This window comes from Rhinoderma darwinii, chromosome 3, assembly GCF_050947455.1.
Source record: "Rhinoderma darwinii isolate aRhiDar2 chromosome 3, aRhiDar2.hap1, whole genome shotgun sequence".
Taxonomy (NCBI): domain Eukaryota; kingdom Metazoa; phylum Chordata; class Amphibia; order Anura; family Rhinodermatidae; genus Rhinoderma; species Rhinoderma darwinii.
Genome location: NC_134689.1, coordinates 330,662,433 through 330,686,437, shown reverse-complemented (window position 1 = coordinate 330,686,437; position 24,005 = coordinate 330,662,433). Strand labels below are relative to the sequence as shown.

General features: G+C 42.3%; 2 protein-coding genes across 2 annotated transcripts in view; both read right to left on the bottom strand.

Moving 5' to 3' along the window:
• The window catches only part of C3H15orf61 (chromosome 3 C15orf61 homolog), a 75,942-nt gene extending 70,545 nt beyond the window's left edge, over nucleotides 1-5,397 (bottom strand). Inside the window, exon 1 of the mRNA XM_075858336.1 lies at nucleotides 5,229-5,397. Within this exon, the coding sequence (XP_075714451.1) occupies nucleotides 5,229-5,316 (88 nt within the window). The 5' untranslated portion in view covers nucleotides 5,317-5,397. The remainder of the gene's footprint in view (nucleotides 1-5,228) is intronic.
• Nucleotides 5,398-10,676: 5,279 nt separating this feature from the next.
• Nucleotides 10,677-24,005, bottom strand: part of IQCH (IQ motif containing H) — a 124,580-nt gene continuing 111,251 nt past the window's right edge. Inside the window, exons 18-21 of the mRNA XM_075858331.1 lie at nucleotides 21,532-21,654; nucleotides 15,486-15,547; nucleotides 13,458-13,566; nucleotides 10,677-11,161 (exon numbers count right to left, since the gene is read on the bottom strand). Coding sequence (XP_075714446.1) covers nucleotides 11,093-11,161; nucleotides 13,458-13,566; nucleotides 15,486-15,547; nucleotides 21,532-21,654 — 363 coding nt within the window. The 3' untranslated portion in view covers nucleotides 10,677-11,092. The remainder of the gene's footprint in view (nucleotides 11,162-13,457; nucleotides 13,567-15,485; nucleotides 15,548-21,531; nucleotides 21,655-24,005) is intronic.

Genomic DNA, 24,005 nt, shown 5'->3' with positions numbered 1-24,005 from the left:
GGAACACCCGAATGTTCGATGGAGTCAGTTGGAAAGTGAAGAATCATTAAGATTATATAGAGACGCGTAGAAGTCCCTAAAACGGTTGGCGATATCTCTGGAGTGTGATATCTGTTTGTGTGTATTAGAATCTGTTAGAAAGGGGATTCTCGATTTTTGATGATTTTTAAGGCAGGCAGCCAATAATTTACCAGCTTTATTATTTTGAGAGGAGTATCTCGTTTTGGTTTTTCGTAGGTTTTTCTCATATTCTGGCACCAAGTGAAGACGTAGCTCTTGGCGTAAGTTGTTTAGTCTCTCGGCTTGCTGTAATGATGGGGCAGATTTGTTTGACAATTCTAACTTGTGAATGTGCTCCATGAGGGTGTTAATTGTAGCCAGACGCTGTTTCTTGACTATATGGCCAATACGGCTCAGGGATCCTCTGATGAACGCTTTGTGAGCATTCAGGAGCGTATTAATGTGTATGTCTCCTGTGTCGTTAGTTTTAAAATATCCCTCAAGGTCTCTAATTAGGTCTTGTTTATATTTAGGCTGAGAAAGTAGGAAGGGGTTGCATCTCCACAGGTAAGTGAGATTCAAATTATTATGTTCTTTTAAGGTTGGGGTTATGGCAGCATGATCTGACCATTTAATATCTTCAAAAGTTGATTCTTTCGTAAGAAGTAGCAGGTCTTTGTCTACAAGGAACATGTCAACTCGAGAATAGCTATTGTGGGAACATAAGTAAAAGGAAAAATCTTTCTCAGAGCCATGTTGTGCTCTCCAACTGTCATATAACTGTAATGATAGGGGTAGGGAAACGGACAAGTGAGCCCTAATCTACCCGCCACTCTGTCCCTGCCTACTTGCAACGACCCGCCCTAGGCGACGGGGTACAACTGGGCGGCGGTCCCTACGCTCAGTAAGTGCACAAGACAAACATACAAGGGAATATAAAGCAAAAGGAAAGGGGCAGTTGCCACGGCAACACCGTGAGCAACAGAGTGGTGAACAAGCCAAGTCAAACCAGGAGAGCACGAGGTACCAAACGCTGAGCAGAAGAGTAGTCAGAAAGCCAGGGTCAGAATGGAGCAGGATCAAATTGTTAGGAGCTGTAGCTGGGCCAGGAAACCACACGGAAAGAATCACAAGCAAGGAGGAACAGGCAAGGCAGGTATAAATAGACAGAGGGCGGGAGCTTGCTGAGTCTTGCCAGGCTGCGATAGGCTCTCCCACTCCTAAGCCTGCCAGCCTGAGTGGTGGAAGCTGGAGTCAGTCTCAGAGAGATAGACTCAGGTGAAGACTGATTACCTCTGGAAGTTAACCACGAAGCTGGACCTGGCAGATCCTTTACAATAACTCTTTAGACCATACCAAAGTACGTAAAGGAGGTGTGAGCATATCTATTACAAGAGGTGGAGTCCAATACTGGATCCATAACTATATTAAAGTCCCTGCACAGCAGAAGTTTACCCTTTCTACATTTACCAATGATCCTGAATAGTTTTTGTAAAAAGCGTATTTGGAGCCTATTAGGAGCGTAAAGGTTTACCAAGGTGTACTTTACATTGTTGATTAAACACACCAACAAAATATAGCGACCATTGGGGTCAATGCTTAGGTGAAGCTGTTGAAAAGCGACTGTATCTCTGACAGCCAACAGAACGCCTCTAGATTTAGTCTTGTAGTGCGACTGGAAAATATGTGGGAAGGAATGAGATTTGATGCGATGGCCATGTTTCAAAAGGAGGTAAGTCTCCTGGGCACAGAAGATATCACAAGACAGTGATCTAGCCTCTGTCCACATAAAGTTTTGCTTTTGAGGAGTGTTGAGCCATTAACATTTAAAGATGCTAATTTAAGAATCATTTTCTAGAGAGGAGGCGTGCTATTGGCTGGTTATCCAAATACTACAAAATAATGCATAGACAGTCATAACAATTTGGCTTTCTTGAGGATATTCAGTAGAAAAAAAGAGGACTGGAAGTGTGGTCATTAGGCAAAGTATCAGTTAAAATGGGAGCAATAAGAGACAATGTCTGCAACATGAACAGAAACATAGCAATGTAAGAGATAAAACTATTATCCATAGCAGGAAAAGAACACAACATCAAAAGAAAAAGAAAACAGCAGTAGCTGTATATCAGGATTGGGGGGGGGGGGTAGTCAGTCACAAATTGAACCAAGATGGATGCCTTAGGCACCTTAGCCATTCGAAAGTACCTCAATGAAAAGGAATTAAAGTAGGTCTGGATCCATCCATTCATATACAGAATTTAACGTGTTGCCTTCAACGATGCAGAGATTTGTAATGGGTTACCTTATGCCATTCTCCTGCAAGATGTTGTGGCGTGTGGGTCAGAGGTTTGGCCGGGAGTGTAACTTCGATATCCCATTGACGAAGTACAGCTGTGCCTTCAGCTGGAGATATGATAATGTGAAGGGTATTTTTTCGTGTTACCAACAACTTGACCGGAAAACCCCATCTATGTAGGATTTTGTGTTCCCGGAGAGATAGCGTGATGGGGGCCAATTGCCTGCACATTTGTAGAGTCACCGCCGAGAGGTTAGTGAATACTGATATCATCCGGCATTGCGGTGGTAGCAGCTCTTTTTTTCTTGTAACAGCCATTAGATGTCCCTTAATATAAAAAAAAATGTATGCGTGCCAGTACATCCCGTGGTACATCGGCAGCCAGGTGTTTGGGTCTGGGGACCCGATGTATCCTGTCGATAAATCTCTCAGGGAACAGTCTGGCAATAAGGCTTTAAGGAAGTCTTGCGCATATTTATTAAGGTCTTGCAGGATAATTTCTTCTGGTATACCCCGAAATTTAACTTTGTTACGTCTTGACCTGTCCTCCATATCAGCCAGTTTAGCTTTGACTTGGGTGAGCTCATCTGCTATATCATAGTGAGAATCTATCAGTTCGTTGTGAGAGGAAGTAACTTCACCCATTTCAGTTTCTAGATGTTGGACTATGTGTTCTACCTCATGGACTGAGGCAGTTAGAGTGTTAATGAGCCTTGCTAGACCAGTATGTAGGGACTGGTGTAACGCCTGAAGCATAGTCTTCATTATTAGCTCCGTTCCGGATCGGAGGATGAAGGCATTGTCCTAAGAACTCGTGTTGATCTCCTAGGTGAGACTGTGTGTCAGAGGATGAGGTGTTTCTTACCAGCTTCTGAGAGACATCTGGGTCGTGAATTTTTTTGCCTCTGTTTCGCAGGGCTTCTGGAAGTCGGAGAAGATGGCACCGATAGTATCGTCCCACGTGGTGCAAGGGCATTATGGCGGGTTCTTCCGTACCCCGATGAGTGAGTAAGTTTCTTGTCGGGGAGATTCTATCGTCAGAAAGCAGGTGCGGAGATATTAACGGCACTGACTTTCATCTTTTGTGTGAAGTGCTGTCAGATGGCCATGTATGTGGCTTGTCTTGAGGCGGCTCCAAGATCAGGGATCCGGAGTGAGAGCCCGAATCGGCTTCGTCATGCTCCCCGCTAAATTGTCGAGGGTAGAAGTCAGTTAGTTTCACCGGTCTAGCAACCGCTTTTTTTCCTCCACGGCATCTCGATGGTTGTGAGATGTAATGGGACAAGTTTTCAAGCGGTATGAGGTAGTTAGTCGCTAATAAAGTCGTTGAGGTGCCGGAACTCACTGTTCAGGCACCCATCTCTCCCAACAGCCAGGCCACGCCCCACTAGGTGTAGTTTTTAATGGCACCATTTAATGTACCATATTTTCCATACTAGGAAACTTTGAAAAATTACTTTGTGGGGTAGAATGGGAAAAAAAAACAGCAATTTCCCCATCATCTTTTGTGTTTTGTTTTTCCGGCATTTACCCTGCAGTAAAAAATGACATGTTAACTTTATTCTGTGGGTCGATATGATTACGGTGATACCAATTTTATACAGGTTTGTTTTATATAGACATTTTTATGTTTTACTGCTTTTACAAAATAGAAAAACTTTTTGTAAACAAAAAATGTTTTTGGACGCCATATTCTGAGACCCAGAACTTTTTTTATTTTTCTGTCGATGGAGGAGTAATGGAGCTGTAGTTTTAATTTGTACCATTTTGGGGTACATACGAATTTTTGACCACTTTTTATTTCATTTTTTTTTGTGGGAGACCACTAAAAAACAGTAGTTCTGGTGTTTTTATTGTATTTTTTTACTGCTTTCACAATGGGGATTAAATAATGTTACATTGTAATAGTTCAGACCTTTACGTACACAGCGATACCAATTATGTTTTTATTTTTACATAACTTTTGGGGAAAATCAGAAAAAAAGGTTTGTTTTTTTAACTTTTACTTTTTTAGTGTTTTGAAAAAACGTTATTTGTTTTTTACTTTAAAAAAAACAACAACCAGTTAACTAAAGATTTTTTTAATTTTTTTATTAGCCCCTATATGGGACTTGAACCAGCGGCGGTTGGATCCCTGGCACAATATACTGCAATACTAATGCATTGCAGTATGTTGTATTTTTTTCCAGTTTCTGGCAGGGCTTAACCCTTTCCCCCCGCAGCCATTTTGTTTTTTCCTCCCCGCATTCCAAAAGCCACAACTTTTTTATTTTTTCCATCACTATTGCCGTGAGGGCTTTTTATTGCAGGACGAGTTGTAGATTTTCATGACACCATTTATTGTACCATATAATGTAGTGTGAAACTGGGAAAAAATATGTGTGGGGTGGAATAGGGAAAAAAACAGCAATTCCTCAATATTTTGGGGGTTTTTGTTTTTACGGCATTTACCTTGCAGTAAAAACGGCATGTTAACTTTATTCTGCGGGTCAATATGATTACGATGATACCAAATTTATATAGTTTTTTTAATGTTTTACTACATTTACAAGGAAAAAACTGTTAAAAATAACATTTGAGTTTTGTCGCCATATTCTGAGAGCCATAACTTTTTAATTTTTCCGTTAATTGAGTGGTATCAGGGTGTATTATTTGCGGGGCGAGCTGTAGTTTCTATTGGTTCCATTTTGGGGTACATGAGGCTTTTTGATCACTTTTTATTCCATTTTTTGCGGGAGATAAAGTGACCCAAAAACAGCGATTCTGGAGTTTTTCATTTTTTACGGCGTTCACCGTGCAATCTAAATCTATTATATAACAGAGACGGACATGGTGTCCGAAGTTCAGATAAACCACGTGGTTTCCGAGGCACAGTTGATTGGACACCACGTCCTCGCTCAATATATATAATAAACACTGTTGGAAACACTACCTATGTTTCCCTCTATGGAGAGCTTAGCTGTGGTGGTGTCAAACCTCAGGCCCGGGCAGTAGCAAGTCCTCTTCGGCTTTGTGGCCATGACTAACGGCTGTATTCTGTCGTTGAATCAGCAAAACCGGGACTAAGACCGGCGGCCAATCAGAGCGAAGCTTGGCCATAACTGACGGCTGTATTCTGCCATCCAATCAACAAGCAGCATAACCGGGACTAAGACTTGCGGGGAAATCAGAGCGAACCTCATTCGTTGGAGGAACTGGGATAGGTAAGTAATTATGTTATTATTTTCCATAAGGCACATATGGGGGCATTACACTGGGTATGGGGGACATTACACTGGGTATGGGAGAGGGGCTGTCTGATATGATGGCAGCTATAGGGTTGCATTATACTGTGGGGGCAGCTATGGGGGGCATTATACTGTGGGGGCAGGTAAGGGGGCATTATACTGTGTGGGGGGTGCTGCTATAGGGGGCATTATACTGTGGGAGCAGCTATGTGGAGCATTATACTGTATGGGGGCAGCTATGGGGGGCATTATACTGTGTGGGGGCAGCTATGGGGGGTATTATACTGTGTGGGGGCAGCTATGGGGGCATTATACTGTGTGGGGGCAACTATGGGGGCATTATACTGTGTGGGGGCAACTATGGGGGCATTATACTGTGGGGACAGCTATGGGGGGAATTATACAGTATGGGAGCAGTTATTGGGTACATTATACTGTGTGGGGGTAGCTATGGGGGGCATTATAATGTGGGGGCAGCTATGGGGAGCATTATAATGTGTGAGGGCAGCTATGGGGGAATTATACTGTGTGGGGGCAGCTATGGGGAGCATTATACTATGTGGGGGCATTATACTATGGGGGGCAGCTATGGGGGCATTTTACTGTGTGGGGACAGCTATGGGGGCATTATACTGTGGTGGCAGCTATGTGGGGGCATTATACTGTGTGGTGGCAGCTATGGGGGGCATTATACTGTGTGAGGGCAGCTATGGGGGGCAATATACTGTGTGCGGGCAGCTATGGGGGGCATTATACTGTGTGGGGGCAGCTATGGGGAGCATTATACTGTGTGGGGGAAGCTATGGGGGCATTATACTGTTTGGGGACAGCTATGGGGGCAGCTATAGGGGCATTATACTGTGGGGGCAGCTATAGGGGTATTATACTATGGGGCAGCTATGGGGGCATTATACTCTGGGGGCAGCTATGGGGTGCATTATACTGAGTGGAGGCAGCTATGGGGGGCATTATACTGTAAGGGGGCAGCTATGGGGGGCATTATACTGTATGGGGGCAGCTATGGGGCATTATACTGTGGGGGCAGCTATGGGGGCATTATACTGTGTGGAGGCAGCTATGGGAGCATTATACTGTGTGGGGGCAGCTATGGGGGCATTATACTGTATGGGGGCAGCTATGGGGGGCATTATACTGTGGGGGCATTATACTGTGTGGAGGCAGCTATGGGAGCATTATACTGTGTGGGGCAGCTATGGGGGCATTATACTGTATGGGGGCAGCTATGGGGGGCATTATACTGTGGGGCAGCTATGGGGAGCATTTATATATATATATTAACAGACCACTGCAGTATTATATATATATAACAGACCACTGCATTCCTTTTGCTAGCAAACCCATGTAATGGGTTTTCTATACTAGTAATGATATATTGTAATAGTTCAGACTTTTACGGATGCATCAATACCAGTTATGTATGTTGTTTTTTTTTTTTTACATTGTGCTTGAGGGAAAATTGGAAAAGGGTCTTTTTTTCAACTTTACATTTTTTTTAAAATTTATGTAAAAAACCTTTATTTTACAGTTTTTTACTTGTCCCCCTAGGGGACTTGAAGCAGCGATCGCTGAATCGCTTGCATGAGATACTGCAATACTAATGTATTGCAGTATATCGTGATACTGACGCTCTCCTTTGAAGCCCTTCATAGAAGTACAGCGATGACAGACCTGGGGGCCTTCATCAGGCCCTCAGTCTGCCATGCCAGCCAACAGCACCCCGCGATCACGTCGCAGGGGGACCGTCGCAACTTTACAGGGGGCCACCACCGTGTCTAGTCCTTTAAATGCCTTGGTCGCTATTGACCGCGACATTTAACGAGCGGGTTCGCGCCCGAGCGACCCTGAAGTGTCGGCTGTAACACACAGCCGACACGCTCGTTCTATTGAGCGGGCTCAGCCCGTGTGCCAGCACCATACTCCCCCGCACAACGTGTGCCGGTGGATGTTGGGAAGGGGTTAATGGAAGCACAAAGCTGGCAGACGTGGGGGCCTTCATGACCATCTGCGATCTCAGATACAAACACTGTGGTCATAAAGGGGTTAAAAAACAAATGCTGTATATATTTCATTTTTTTATTGGATAAAATGCACAGCAGTACATAAAAAAAGCAGGAAATCAGTCCACTTTCCGCTGCAACAATTGACATGCTGCGGAACTAAAATTACGTACTGCAGGTGAATTTCTGGACTGAATTTATCCGCAGCGTGTGGATTAGATTTGTTAAATCCCACCCACTTTGCTGCTACTGTACTCCGCTGCATATTTTCCATCTGCAATTCCGGAAGGAAAATATGTAGCAATTCCGTTATGCGTGGACAAGCCCTAAAAGTTAATGGTGAGAACGCTCCTTAAATGGGTTGTCCAGCTATGTGCTAAAATAACAGAAAAGCCCATACAGCTCTAACGCTGACTGTCCGTATTGCTGCACAGATAACCGTATGCCGTAGCATCATGCGGCAGAAGTGATATCAGTGTGTAGAGCACATGACCACTGTGCCACACTTTTTAAAAGATGGACAATCCCTTTTAGGCTCTAGGTAACCAAGAGGTCAAAGGATTTGCAGGAATGCTAGCGAAACAAAATGTTAAAGTTTTACTTGTCTCTAGCCACACCATATTATGTTCCAGTAGGGCCCAGCCATTACAAGTTATTGGACCCCTGTGAATGTGACATGGGGTTAACTGCAGTCACACCTGACTTTCCAGGTTTTTAGTTGAGTTAGGTTTAGAACAGATGGCCGCTGACAGTCTCTATTGGTCTACAGACTGATGTGTAGTATGAAAGGCTGCAAGGAAATTTCCAATAAAGTGTACAGCACTTAGACAGTCTGTCCTGAAGTTGCACACCATTGACGTTGATGAATGCACTTGCTTTTAGGTCACATCTTTTTCACAGAGCAGTAAGACACCCAGGTTACATAAGTGCATAATGTATGCCCAATCCAATTTCTGTAACTAATAATGTAGAACACAATAGTATCCCATTGACAGCACAGATCTCTTCTATTTCAAGCCTGCAGCATCCTCTGAAGAAAGCAGAGAAGGATGAATGTAAGCCTTTGATCCCTATCTAAATCTTAACCAGTGTGATTTACCTCTTGCAACCTCTTAAAACGTCACATAATATAGCAATCCTATGTAATACCTTCAACTACAACTGCAGTCATTAGGGGTTGTCCAGTCATAAGAAATTGATGGCCTATCCTCAGGATAGGCCATCAATATCTGATCGGTTAGGGTCCGACTCCCGGAACCCCCGCCGATCAGCTGATTTGAAGGGGCTGCAAGGCTCGTACAAGTGCTGCTTCCCCTTCATTCATGGTACTGCTCATACTGTGTATCGCCGATACACTTGTAGCAGCGGTACACACTTTTACAGCCCTCTCTCATTCAATTAAGTGATAGAAGACTGTAATACTGTGAACCGTCGCTACGTGTGTTGGCGATTCACAGTATGAGCAGTTAAGGAATTAAGGGGAAGCAGCGCTCACATGAGCGCCACAGGCACTTTAAATCAGCTGATCGGCAGGGGTGCCGGGAGTCGGACCACCACTGACTGGATATTGATGGCCTATCCTGAGGATAGGCCATTATTTTCTTCTGACTGGACAACCCCTTTAAAGAGGATATCTTAACAAAAAGTACAATTGAACATATAGTAGTAAATGAGAAGTAGCAGCCAAAGTTTGGTTATTTTGTAATTTTTTGGTGGCCATTTTTGAACCAGGACAACAGGAAGTGCGATCATATTAGTTGTCAGTTTTGAATGATCTTTTCTGGAAGTTGTCAATTTTTAACAGTATGTTCAAAAGGTTGGTCATCATTTTCTGAGAAAGAATTTTGGCAACGTAGTCTACAGTCTGTGTGAGGGGAGTACCAACTAGTGCTACCACTTTACTGCTTTTCGCCGCACTGCTTTGAGGCACCCTGGAGAACATAGTTGGGCCGATTTACTAAGACTGGAATTTTATATGCCAATCTTACTCTGAAGTCCGCAGAGGTAAAAGTAGACATGTATTAAGAGGCACACGTCTTTTAATAAATTTGTGCTGTCCGTGCGCCAAAAAGTGAAATCCACGTCGATTTCTGCAAAAATGTACGCCAATTTGTGGCGTAAATTATACTTAATTTGTAGGGCATACTTAACAAAAGTGCAAACGTAGCCGCAAGACTAAAGTAATACTGTGAAGTATGAGACCCTCAATATATAATAGCAACACTATTTTTACTAGTGCGCAAAATCATCCATAAGATGGCTGTTTAGGATCTAAAAAAACACCATATATTCTGGAACTCACGGTAATATATACTCTCTTTCACTATACAGTACAATCCGGTTCATTCCAATGAGGATTTCCCTTCGTGTTGTCAGCTTGCACGTTTATTTCTGTGTTAAAGGAGTTTTCCCATCAGAGACATTTATGACATATCCACAGGATGCCAAAATGGTCAAATAGATGTGGGACCGCACCTATCTCTGGAATGGGGCCCCCTAAACCTGTTCTACCTTTCTTTTTTCCCACTGCCACTTGTGATTTTTGACCACCCATAGAAGTGAATGGCCGTTACATTTTCTACTTACATGGTTGGAAATCACAAGTGGCAGCAGGAACACGGAAAGGTAGAATGGGGTTTAGGTGGCCCCGTTCTAGAGAAGTTCTCAGATGTGGGACCCGCATCTATATGATAATTATGGCATATCCTGTGGATAAATGTTGCAGATGGGAAAATCCCTTTAAGTGTAGTCCTTATTTAACCTAGAAAGCCTTCCCTTGTTAGTTGGGATTTTCATAATACCCTTCTTGTACTAGATTAAAGATGATACAATTACGGTATATGTTAACCACATATACATTCTAAATGGTGATTAAAATAGCATGATCTGCTTCGTAATCTGGATTAAGTGCTGGTTAATATGTTCTTTCTTCTGCACTTGTTTCCTGTCACAGTTGACCTTCAAGAGAGAATATTCTATGTGTTCACTTTTCTTAGTGGCTATAGTACAACGTCAGACTGGGATCCACAGGTTGCCATATTCTTTACACATACTAGAACCAAACACTTTACACTTAAAGAGACTCTGTCACCAGTTTATAACATCCCTATCTTCTACCTAATCTAATAGGCACTTTAATGTAGATAAGTAATGTGTTGTTTTTTTGGGTGGAGGCAATGTGTTTTCATTCCCCCGACACTCTGGTAAAGTTAATGTGGGACCGTTAATGAGTGACCGCACAGCGTGATCTCGCGAGATCACGCTGTGCTGTGAGTACAGCTGAACATGAATGAAGAGAAGTGTATGGCGCTGATTGGTCAGCGTCATACACTTCTCTTTACTACGCCCACTTGGTCAAAAATTAAAAAACGCCCACTTGGTCATTAAGAACAAATTTGCATAACACTTAAAATGCTCATAACTTTGTCAAAAATAAAGTTTAAAAAAAACAAAACACATTACTTATCTACATTAAAGCGCCTATTAGATTCGGTAGAAGATAGGGCAGTTATAAACTGGTGACAGAGTCTCTTTAAAGGAATGGTCTAACATTATCCTTCAAATTCCAGTTTGTTTTCTTCAGTCACTCCAAGAATTGTTTCAATTTCCTGTACCGTTTCCTGTAAATTAGAAGATGTAATTTGTTACGGGATATAAACTTCCATAATGCTCAGATCTTCCTGAAAGGAACAATGCATTGCAACAGGTTTAGGTAATAGTGAGTTTTTGATCAAAAAATTATATATTAACCCTTTCATGACCAGGAGTGTTTTGGGCCTTGATGTCTAGAGCAAAATTTTAGCTTTTGGAATGCTGTATTCTAATTTATTTATATTTCTTTAGTCTACCCAATTCTATTTCTATCTTCTTTTTTTAGGACACATAATACACTGTTTTCTTATTTTTTTCAGTCTGCTTTAACATAATTTGTTCAATCAATGATATTTAGCCCAAAAATTAATCATCTAATTCTCTTGTGCATAGTGATGCCAAATATGTGTGTCGCTATGGTGCCAAATACAAAAACTACATGTTAATTTTAGATGTATTTCCCTCTATTTTCACGCAGCCTCTGCACATTGGTGATAAGCATCCAGCGAAAGCAATTTTTAAGTGAAGCAACAAGAGCAGTTAGGGTTGGTATAAAACAAACAAAAATTAGTAGGCAAGGGTCATTCTTGTATGTGTGGGGTAACATAGATTCTGTGTGATATGAACGTATTAATACATGGGCATGTGACACCTATGTAAAATGCATTTATGTCACGCAAATGTCAAACTGGCGTATATGGATTCAGATTGGTGTGTGTCATTTCTTTGGTGTTGGGGATTTATTAAATTATTATACTTCACTTTGATTATTGTTTTATAATTTTTTTTCTCATTTTATTAATTTTTACGATATTTATTTATGTATTTATTTTTATGATATTGGGGCTCGGGTTAGCAGGGAATGCGTGATCTGTGTGTTCTATGCAGTCCTTATGTACAGATCACTGATAAAAGATATCTAAGGGTAACAGCCCATTCGATCACTGTTACTAGTGATCTGTATACTGGACCATGCAGAGAAGACACAGATTATTTCTGCTTTGCATAACCCCCCTCTCTTCCAGAGGGAATCACCATCAATAAAGACCATGGAACCATGCCATTAGAATGTTCATTTGGGCAAGAAAAGGTTAAATAATACTTTGGGCTCCTTTGCCCTGTAACTTCCGTGGTCGCAGACCGCAGACTCCTATAATCCTGCAGACGTCTTCCTCCCCAGAGATGCCAGCAAATGCGGCCATCCTGTCCTGCAGTGACCACTAGGGTGCGCGCCCTTAATGGGCCAGATCACACACATATTTTAGATTGACTGATTGCTCCTATGATCACCCTGGACTATAAGAAGGGCCCTGCCCCTTCCTTCATTGCCTGTGCTTTGTTGTGTTACCCATGTTAGTCTTTGCAAATGGTCCCTTAGAGTTTTCCAGTTCCCAGTGTTCCCGTTCCTGCTACCTGTATCCTGTATCCCGTGCTACCTTGTTCCTGTGCCGTGAAGAGTTGGAGTCGTGTTGTGCTGTATACTACGCCTTCCGTGTTACACCGCGCCTGGTGTCTGCCTGCTGCCAAGGTCCCATCTGAGCCTGCCTCCGCTACTGTCTGAAGTTACCACATGTACCCTTATTCGAACTATAGATTTTGACTTGGTATCCTGTTGGCCAGTTGCTATCCCGATACGGCGGTAAGGCCCAGTGGGTCCACGCACTTATCGTGACATGCCCACTATGCCTTTACTGCTTTGTACAGATTTCCATACACCAGTCACATGACTGCAAGCTTCTACAGATCTAGCGATATACTCATACAGTACCAGATATATGCGTCACAGCGGTTATGATTCTGTGATTTTGGATTTTATTGAGAACCTAAACATAAAGCCACAAAATTATGGGGAGAACATGCAAAATCCATATCAACACAGGACCCCAGGGCTGAGCGACTGTGCTGCTCTCATAGGAATGTTTTTGGTGAAATTACAATATGGCAATACAGTAAATATATCTTTTTTTACTCAATGCAGTCAAACTGAGTTGACATATTTCATACCGCTCTTCTTATTTACAACTGTTATGTAATATCTACTTACAACTTAATGTCCCATAACAATGTTGGCTATAACTATTTACTGTGAGTCTGTCCATTTCCCCATTGATGTACGTAACCTTTCTGTATAAATCATCTCATTGTTACATATAATCTCCCAGTGATAGAAACCTCGTGCCGATCATTAACTCTCTGTCTCTCTTGCAGGACAGTAATTACCAGACACTGAAAGATGATTTCATGAAGAATGAAGCTCCTCTGTACACGTTCCTTCCCAGTGACTGCCAAAACAGAGCTGAAATCGTTAGTTAATTAACAACTCACCTTGAAATTAGTTTCTCCCTGCATGTTAGGGGCTGATATTTCCTGATGGATGATGAACAGATTGCGTGCAAAGGTCATCAATGCTCCCTGGAGGTCCTCAGCAATGCTCCTGGTAATGAGATTCAGAAAGTAGCAGGTCAGTGCCCCGATACACACATTATTTTACCATTTATTCATATGTATCGGTTTACCCTTACTACAGGACTAAGGGACAGGCCTATTTATAAATGTCCACTCATGCAGAGTCATACAGTCCATGCCTAGTCATGTCAATCACACTAATTTCTGTCTATTGACAAAATATATAGGGGCATCAATAGTATCAATACAGTTCTCATTGAAAGACAGAACAAGTTCCAGCACCTGCAACATATTTGTAAAATCAATTTCTGTCCCAACCTGAGCCCTAATAAAAGACATGAATCATAGATGACTTGTGCCTGATGGACGTCCAAGCTCTGACAGGAAGAGAACATTGGAGGGGCTACTGATTGGCTGCTCAAATAGAACTTCCTGTTGGAGAGTAGGGCAGGACCATGGAGGAGATCAGATTGTTCTATTACAGGGCATTCTGCCTAGCACATTTGTATGGGCAGGGCTAGATCAGTAACTTTTCTGAGGTCACTACTACGTGGAGGCACTATTTTATAAATTATTCTGTGTGGTGGGCACACGTGTGGGCTACTCTACGTTAATGTTATTACTGTACTGGCACTACTATTCTGCCTACACCACTGTATGGTCATTGTAATGTGGAATATCAGGAGGGTGGCACCACTATGTGGGTAGCATGTGTCCTTATGTGAAGACAGTCAGCAGTGAGAACTAGAATTTTGGAACAATTCAAAGGTCATTGGAATTACTTGGTCTGGGGGCACTTGAAGAACAGTATATTGGGATTATAATCAGACTTGATTTTGAGGGGTGGCCTGGTGCTACATTTGTAAAATTTGCTGCAGTTTGTGCTTCTCTGCTTCCATGACTGAGCCCCCTGAATGTCAGCTAGCTCCAAACAGACAGTTAGCCGGCCACCCCAGTCTAATATCTTTGTCTTGAATGTTACAATAGGTTTCCAGCTGCAGTAGGCAACATGCGTGTATAAATAACATCATGGTGTCGCAGTGGTAAAGCACAATTTGTAGTAGGAATTAACTATTTTTACTATAAGCGAGCCCCCATAAACCCACCTACGGGAGAATGTGAACTCCTCCTCCCACTTGATGACTGCTCTAGTATCCTCACTAATAGCAAGCAGGCAATTACTTGCTTTTGTCCGATTCCTGTCAGGTACAGTGTTGTTACAGAGATCTTCAAGTCATCAAAATCAGAAATATCTACTTGTGACCAGGCAGTGGATGCCTGTTTATGTCAGGTCTCCACTCATACAATGTATTCATGACAACACTGGGCTTGACTAAAATAGGAAGAGGGCATTCGTCTTTAGATTGTTAGTAGTGCAGCACCAGGCTTTGGGCCTGCCAATGGAATCACATAGAGGTGACTTCAGCAATATCCCATTTTTGCTTTACCCTAGCTTATATAGATTAGCCCACATCTACCGAAAGTAACAAAAAGAAAGCTCAGTCATATAGGCCAACAAAAACGGCTGAGTAAACACATGGTACATTCTATAATCCGGCACTTAGTCATGGGGGATGCAAAATATTTAAAATGACTTAAAAGATTTCTCATTGTCTGTTTATGGTCTCTACTCTGCTGGAAGAAATAACATTGTATAAAATGCAGGCATATACTGTCAAAAACTCTCATTTAAATCCTACAATATAATGTGATCTAAGCTTCCATTATACCCAAATCTAGAGACTTTGACGCAAATCCTTCCAATTTAGCAGAACTATAGGATCACTCACTATGCAGCACGCAAGATACAAATGACAAAAAATGTCATTCTCGGAATAGATATTAACTCGTTTTCTGTGTCCCCTATACTATTAGGTAGCCGTTATAACCAAAAAAGATCAGATCCTTCTTAAGGTCAGATGTCCCCTGGATTGTATAGATACTTACATCATTCCTATTCGATGCCTTTTCTGGTTTTCCAAGAGTGCAAATACTGTCCCTTGTTTCTCCTGGTAAGTAAAGGAAATGTGACACTTTGTGACCTAGTTAGCATCAACAATCAATATATATTAACTCCTAAGATAACTTGCTGCTAAGTAAAAGAGATGATGTCAAGGGTCAACGACTGATCATCTGCCAGACATGTTACATGTAACATCATTTCAATAGTAAACTAATGGTCATCCTGTTATGGCCTAACTACCGTGTATGTCTCATACATTGTTCATGTTTATCATATAACCTATCCCTATACTCAAACATTTATTCTTTAATAGACTCGATGACTGCCATGCTACTCAGAACGCAGGCCACGATAAAATGTGTGCCACATAAATAAATGCAGTGTTGGCCAGTGTATTGGGGCACAATGTGAGTAAATCAGGTTGGTATGTTAGGGTTATAATGGATGTAGCATATTTTGTTTTCCATTATAAATGTTAGAAAGTATGATCATTTATTAGTTCACTACAGCGGTTTTGCCTAGGTGCTGACTAGACCACAGGCTGACCCTAGCACTAACCATATTCATTATCATTAATACCATTATATTACCACGTTCGGACACAATTTTTACACATTTGTCACATACTTTCACTGTTCGCTCATGAGCTTGCGTCACAATGCCGGTATAGACATCACATGTTGTCCACCGCTACACATACACATATTCCAGAGTCTGATAACTTTCGTGGCATGTCGGACAATCTGTCTTCTAATCATATCATGTTCACATATTTCTTCTCCATTTAGAAACCTGTCCCCATTATACACACCTTGCCTTGTTATGTCATAATATAATCTATCACTATATGGTTATTATATACTAGTCCTTCTCAATGAATTAGAATATCATAAAAAACTTTATTTATTTCAGTAATTCAATTCAAAAAGTGAAACTCCTATATTATATAGATTAATTACACACAGAGTGATCTATTTCCAGCATTGTTTTCTTTTAATGTTGATGATTATGGCTAACAGTTAGGCCTTATTCACACGAACGTGTTATACGTCGCACGGACCTATGTTAGTGAATGGGGCCGTTCAGCCTGTCAGTGATTTTCACGCCGCGTATCTGTGCTGCGTAAAACTCACAACATGCCCTATACTTGCCCGTGTTTCGCGCAGCACGCACTCATTGAAGTCAATGGGTGCGTGAAAATCTCGCACGGCACACGGAAGCACTTCTGGGTGACGCGCGAGATTCGCGCTACAGCTGGTAAAGAAGAGAAGCATAAAATCCCCTCCTTCTTTACTGTGTCGTCACATAAAAAGGGAGTGTCATAATGATGCCGGCTGCGCGAAAATCACGCAGCCACGCACTATATACACATGTCACATTGAACTTTTGCGTGCGCAAAACGCAGCGGTTTTTGCACGTGCAAAACGGACACGTTCGTGTGAATAAGGCCTTAATGAAAACCCAAAATTTTGTGTCTCAGAAAATTAGAATATTATGTAAACCCAATTTCAAAAATGATTTTTAATACTGAAATGTTGGCCTTCTGAAAAGTCTGTCCAGTATCTGCCCTCAATACTTGGTCGGGGCTCCTTTTGCATGAATTACTGCATCAATGCGGAGTGGCATGGAGGCGATCAGCCTGTGGCACTGCTGAGGTGTTATCAATGCGGCGTGGCATGGAGGTAACCAGCCTGTGGCACTGCTGAGGTGTTATCAATGCGGCGTGGCATGGAGGCGATCAGCCTGTGGCACTGCTGAGGTGTTATGGAAGCCCAGGTTGCTTTGATAGCGGCCTTTCAGCTCGTCTGCATTGTTGGGTCTGGTGTCTCATCTTCCTCTTGACAATACCCTATAGATTCTCTATGGAGTTTAGATCAGGCGAGTTTGCTGGCCAATCAAGCACAGTGATACTGTGGTTATTAAACCAGGTATTGGTACTTTTGGCAGTGTGGGCAGGTGCCAAGTCCTGCTGGAAAATAAAAATCAGCATCTCCATAAAGCTTGTCAGCAGAGGGAAGCATGAAGTGCTCTAAAGTTTCCTGTCAGACGCTGCGCTGACTCTGGACTTGATATAATACAGTAGACCAACACCAGCAGATGACATGGCTCCCAAACCATCACTGACTGTGGAAACTTCACACTGGACGGCAAGCAACGTGGATTGAGTGCCCCTCCACTCTTCCTCCAGAAATTAAGAAATACAGACCCTAGACCAGACCCCCTATTCAAATACAGACCCCAGACCAGACCTCTAAATACAGACCCCTAAATAAAGACCCCTAAACTAATACAGACCCTAGAACAGGCCCCCTAAATAGACCCTATAAACTAATACAGACCCCAGACCCACTAAATACCGACCCCAGACCCCTTAATCTAACACAGACCCCTAAATATACAGACCCTAAACCCCTTAAACTGATACAGACCCCACCCCCTAAATACAGACCCCTTAAACTAATACAGACATCAAACCTACTAAATACAGTCCCCAAACCAGGCCCCCTAAATACAGACCCCACACCAGACCTCCTAAATACACTCCCCCTAAATACAGACCCCTTAAACAAATCAATCCCCTTATACTTACATAGCCTCTCACCTCAGTCTTCTCTGTAGAATTTTGCTGCTGCTGCTCAAGGTCCTGCGGTCATGTGACCAGCAGGTCTTTAAGCAGTAGTGAGAACTTCAGAAATAAGGTCATGTGACCTTATTTCTAAAGGTCCTTTTGCAGGACATACAAAAACGCGACAAAACTACAATGTACTTTGGGCGGCCATGGGCCCCTCGGGAGCCTCGGACTCTGAGCGGCGGCCCAAAACGCCCTATGATAATCCGCCATTGGGTCAACTGTGTTATATCAAGTCCAGAGTCAATGCAGCCGTCTACCAGGAAATTTTAGAGCACTTCATGCTTCCCTCTGCTGACAAGCTTTATGGAGATGCTGATTTCATTTTCCAGCAGGACTTGGCACCTGTCCACGCTGCCAAAAGTACCAATGCCTAGTTTACTAACCACAGTATCACTGCGCTTGATTGGCCAGCAAACTCGTCTGACCTAAATCCCATGGAGAATCTATGGGGTATTGTCAGGAGGAAGATGAGACACCAGACCCAACCTGGGCTTCCATAACACCTCAGCAGTGCCACAGGCTGATCGCCTCCATGCCACGCCGCATTGATAACACCTCAGCAGTGCCACAGGCTGATCGCCTCCATGCCACGCCGCATTTATAGCACCTCAGCAGTGCCACAGGCTGATCACCTCCATGCCACGCCGCATTGATATCACCTCAGCAGTGCCACAGGCTGATCGCCTCCATGCCACGCCGCATTGATAACGCCTCAGCAGTGCCACAGGCTGATCACCTCCATGCCACGCCGCATTGATAACACCTCAGCAGTGCCACAGGCTGATCGCCCCCATGCCACGCCGCATTGATGCAGTAATTCATGCAAAAGGAGTCCCGACCAAGTATTGAGGGCATATACTGTACATACTTTTCAGTAGGCCCACATTTCAGTTTTAAAAATCATTTTTGAAATTGGGCATATTTAATAATCTAATTTTCTGAGACAAAATTTGGGGTTTTCATTAATTGTTCGCCATAATCATCAACATTACAAGAAAAAAAAAGATGCTGGAAATAGATCACTCTGTGTGTAATGAATCTATATAATATATGAGTTTCACTTTTTGAATTGAATTAGGAAAATAAATTAACTTTTTGATGATATTCTAATTAATTGAGAAGGACTAGTACATGTCTACCGGTCTTGTACTTTCCTCATTTCACCATACAAATCCATTATTTAGAAGTCATAGCTCCAGCCATTTATACATCAGCATTTCTTAAAGAGGCTCTGTCACCAGATTATAAGTGCCCTATCTCCTACATAATCTGATCGGCACTGTAACGTAGATAAACTTCTCATTGTTCCAGCCCAGCTTCTTTCACTGCACAATCACACTGTGCAGTGAAAGTAGCTGGGCTGGAACAATCAGAAGTGTATGACGCTCATTGGTCACTGATTGGCCCAGTTGGTAAAAAGTAAAAACACGCCCAGTTGCCTATTAAGAAACTAATTAGCATAAATCTAAACTTGCTCATAACTTGCTCAAAAATGATCCTTTTTCAAAATAAAAACCACTGTTATTATCTACATTCCAGCGCCGATCACATTATGTAGGAGATAGGGCACTTAAAGAGGCTCTGTCACCAGATTATAAGTGCTAAGGCCGGGTTTCCACGTAGTGTAAAGGCTGCGGAATTTCCGCAATGGAATTGTATGTGGAAATTCTGCAGCATTTACAGTAGCAGCAAACTAGAAGAGATTTAGAAAAACTCATGCCTGCGTAAAGTTAATAAATTGACCTGCGTTGCAGAATTTAATTCTGCAGCATGTGAATTTATGCTGCTTTTTGTTGATATTCTTTTGCAGGTTTTTCCCATTGAATTCAATTGGGATGCAAAACCCGCAACAGAAAGCCAAGTGTTGCGACTTTTGCGGCGTACTCGCAGCGATATGCTGCAATGATCGCAACCCCGAAAAAAAAAAAAAATCATACTTACCCAGAACGCTCTCCTTCTTTCTGCAGTCTGGCCTCCTGGGATGACGTATTATCCCATGTGACCGCTGCAGCCAATGACAGCCTGCAGCGTCACATGGCCTGAAACGTTATCGTAGGAGGCCGGATTACGTGCAGAGAAGACAGAGTGGGTAAATATGAGCGCTTTCTTCCGCAGCAGAAATTCCGTTTGAAAAACCGCACCACAATTTGGTGCGATTTTTCGGACGGAATGTACTGCGGGATCCCAGCCTAAATTTTATGCTGACACTCCTTTATATGATATCTTTGTTAGGTCGGCGTTTTCTGTTAGAACGGAACCCGAACTGAAACAAACAGAAACTATAGGTTTCCGTTTGCATCACCATTGATTTCAATAGTGACGGATCCGGTGCCAGTGTTTTTTGTCTGTCTCAGTTGTGCAAGGGTTCCGTCATTTTGATGGAATGAATAGATTAGTCTACTACACTATTGATTCCGTCAAAACAACGGAACCCTTGAGACAAACGGAAAACATTGGCACCGGATACGTCAATATTTAAAACAATGGTGATGCAAACCTATGGTTTCCGTTTGTTTCAGTCAGGGTCCCATTCTGACGGAAAACTCAGATGGAACGTCAGAACGCGACCCTGACGCAGAAGTGAACGAAACCTAGATTGCACTTGTTATTTACATCTCATAAGGCCAAATGCGAATTTCCTGCAGTATTGCTGCGTATTTTACGCAGCAAAGTATGCAACGTATGCATGTAGCCTTAGGTGTGGATTTTACCTACGGAATTATCTGCGATTTTGATGCAGATTTTCTGCACCAAATTCTGCAATGTGTGCATGAAGCCTAAGAGCACGGCCAGACGTGGCGGAATTGCTGTGGAATTCCGCTGCGGACAGTCCGCACTGAAAATCCGCAGCGGACAGTTTCTCCATTGGTTTCCACACCTTTTTAGTTATGTTCGTGCAGACGTTGTGGACAACTGCGCTGCGGACCATAGGCTGCGGTGCGGAATTTGGTGTCCGCAGCATACACTGGCTGTTGTGGACTTGTTGCAGAATTTCTCCATTGACTTCAATGGAATTTCAAAATTCTGCAATGAAATCCGCAGATGTTATGTGTGTTGCGTTGCAGATTGGTTTTACGAACAGGATATTTCTTGATTCAGGCTGGACCTATGTGTTTCGATGTCTATAGCCAAACTGAGATGAAATGTTTTAAAAGAGATCAGGTTGAACTCTTCACCTGAATCCGCAACGACTAATCCGCAGCATTTTACATCACATTTTAGGCAAAGGCGCAACGGAATCTGCAACGCAGATTATGTGCGGCATTGATGCGGACAGTCTCTTCAGAAATACGCCACTTCTGGCCATGCCCTAAAGCTCCTTTTGTAAGTATGCAGCTCTACAAACCTTATTCACAACATTTACTACATGGTTATTTTATATACTCATGTCCTCCTACCTTTACATCATAACCAATACCATGGGCTTTACACATCTGGAAGAAGACATTGTAATACACAAGCGAGAGGTTTGTATGAACCAAGCGTGTGCTAAGAACAGCAACTCGGTCTAAAATTATATTCTGGAAAAGAAAAAACAGAGAATTTCCCATGAGAGAGATGACTTTTTTTAATTAAATCTCAGTTGCAGGACATCTATTCTGCTGACATCACATCACACTATTTGCATCTAGCATCACTGTATTGCACAAATCTGTACTCCACCATGAAAAAAAGAGGTCTTCATTTCAGTCTAATAATCCACAGGAGAAAAAGTTATATCTGGAAGCCTCACATAGGGGAGATACCACTTATGTACCTGCGTCTGTGTTCAGTAAACACAAGTGGTCCCTGTTCGTGTATCACAAAGGACATTGAATGATGTGCTACATAAAAATGGTGCAGCCTGTTCTCTTACAGTCTCCCGCAGGACCACCATGTGTACACTGCTTTTTATGGCTTTCTCTGATCAATAAATTTTATAGGCTGTAATCCAGAACCTTTGTGAGGAATCAAAGAGCAACATATCGATGGCTCAGTTTTACAGCTGACCTGGTCCATTGTGTTCCCTGTGTTTACACTGCCTTCCCCATCTAAAAGAAAAAAAAGACTTCTAACTGTTGTATTAAAACTAGATATTTATTACAGTGTATGTGACTTCCTCTAAAATAGCCAAAATGCTCATGCCTTTCCGCAGATCTGTGGCCTACACAAAATGGGGCATGTTATCACTAGCTCTAATCAAAAACAGCAGATATGATTTCAGCTAAGGATCTGTTCACACTTACATTGGTTCTGTTCTATCAGGTTTTCAATTCTGTTTGAAGGTCAGTCTAGCATAGCGTGCTGCACTATTCTATCCAGTACAAAAACAGATAGCTGACAAGAACCTGCCAGACCCATCAATGGGAGTTAAGAAAAAATGGATCATAACTGATCATAATTGATCACGACTGATCTGTCATATTCATTGGGCCCTCTTCACATCTGCATCGAAGGCTCCATCGAGGGCATCCGTCTTAGATTCCGTGAAAGCACGCTGCGCTATTTTTTCCGGTATTTTGGACCAGATGTGCGACACAGATTCTGTGAATTTGCTGGACAAAGTAGCGCAGCAGGCACTGATATTTTGTCCCGCAAAATGACGGAAACCATAAAGAAAATCTGACAGAACTTATTAAAGTCAATGGGTTCCGTTGATAGATCTGGCGCTTCTAATATTTTTGTTATCCTTTTCCTATGACAGAACAGAATAATGTGAACGCAGCCTAAGGCTGTCATAGGACAAATCAAGAAAACAACAAAAAATGTAAGGACTGGATCGGTTGCATACCAATGATGCCTGATGGAACTCTTGACTTTGTTCGGAATTTTGACCAAATCTGCATCAGAGACTCGTTGAAAAAACAGAAAACATGCTATCGGTGTGAACAGAAACTAACTCCAGCCTAGCCCTCCCATATTAAAGGAGCCAGGAGTTTGATATATGGTGAGATATTTAACAGCGTGCTCACACAGCTGGAGGTCACCTTACTACCAAAATAATGGCTCTTTAGGTCTAAGGAGTAAAAAAAAATTTAATGACCTTATTGACAACTACCAAAATCTCCACTTCAGTGAGGAAGTCAAAATACCTTCTTCTGACTATTGACTGGCCCAATTTATACTGTAGTCTATAGTCAGTGGTTGACACATCCATCTATCAAGCTCTTTTGTAAATCTACATATGTCACCTTCATTCGCTACAAGTGTTGTGATGCGTATAGATTCATGCCACCAGTATTTCCCTCCAGTGCCAGACAGGGAACAAGATGCTCCCCAGCGCAAGAACAGGGTTCTCGGATTTAGAAGCAACAGGGGTTGCTTCTTCTTTAAGGACATCTAATGGTATATAGACAGTAATGTATGTGCACATGGTATATCTTGTGCACATTGATTTTTTTTCCTGCTCAATTTTTGGCAGTTACTGTATAAAGTGGGCTCAATATGGTGCATCATCCAGAATAGTTATACAATTCATTTTTTCGTTTATACTATAAAAGATTTGGCCATATTCCAAATACCCTCAGATCACTAGACACATTTAGTAATCCAACAAGTTAAATTAATTGTTCCTAATGGTAGTTTTGGGTTTTCTTTCTTTATTTTATTTATTTGCTTTTTTAAAATGTGAGAATCTTGTTACATACAGGTCTGGGGCATTGGTTTCCCCCTACACATCAAAAACATAGTGATAGGTTAACTGGCTATGAAAATGGCCCAGGGGTATGAGTTTAAGATAGGGAAATTTGATTGTGAGTCCTATTGGGGACCGGGATTGATGGGACTGTACGACACTGCAGAATATGTTGGTGCTATACAAGCAATAGAAAATAAACAATTGATGCTGTGCAGTAAGGTGCTGTATTCAAACTAACCTGGACGGGTCATGCGA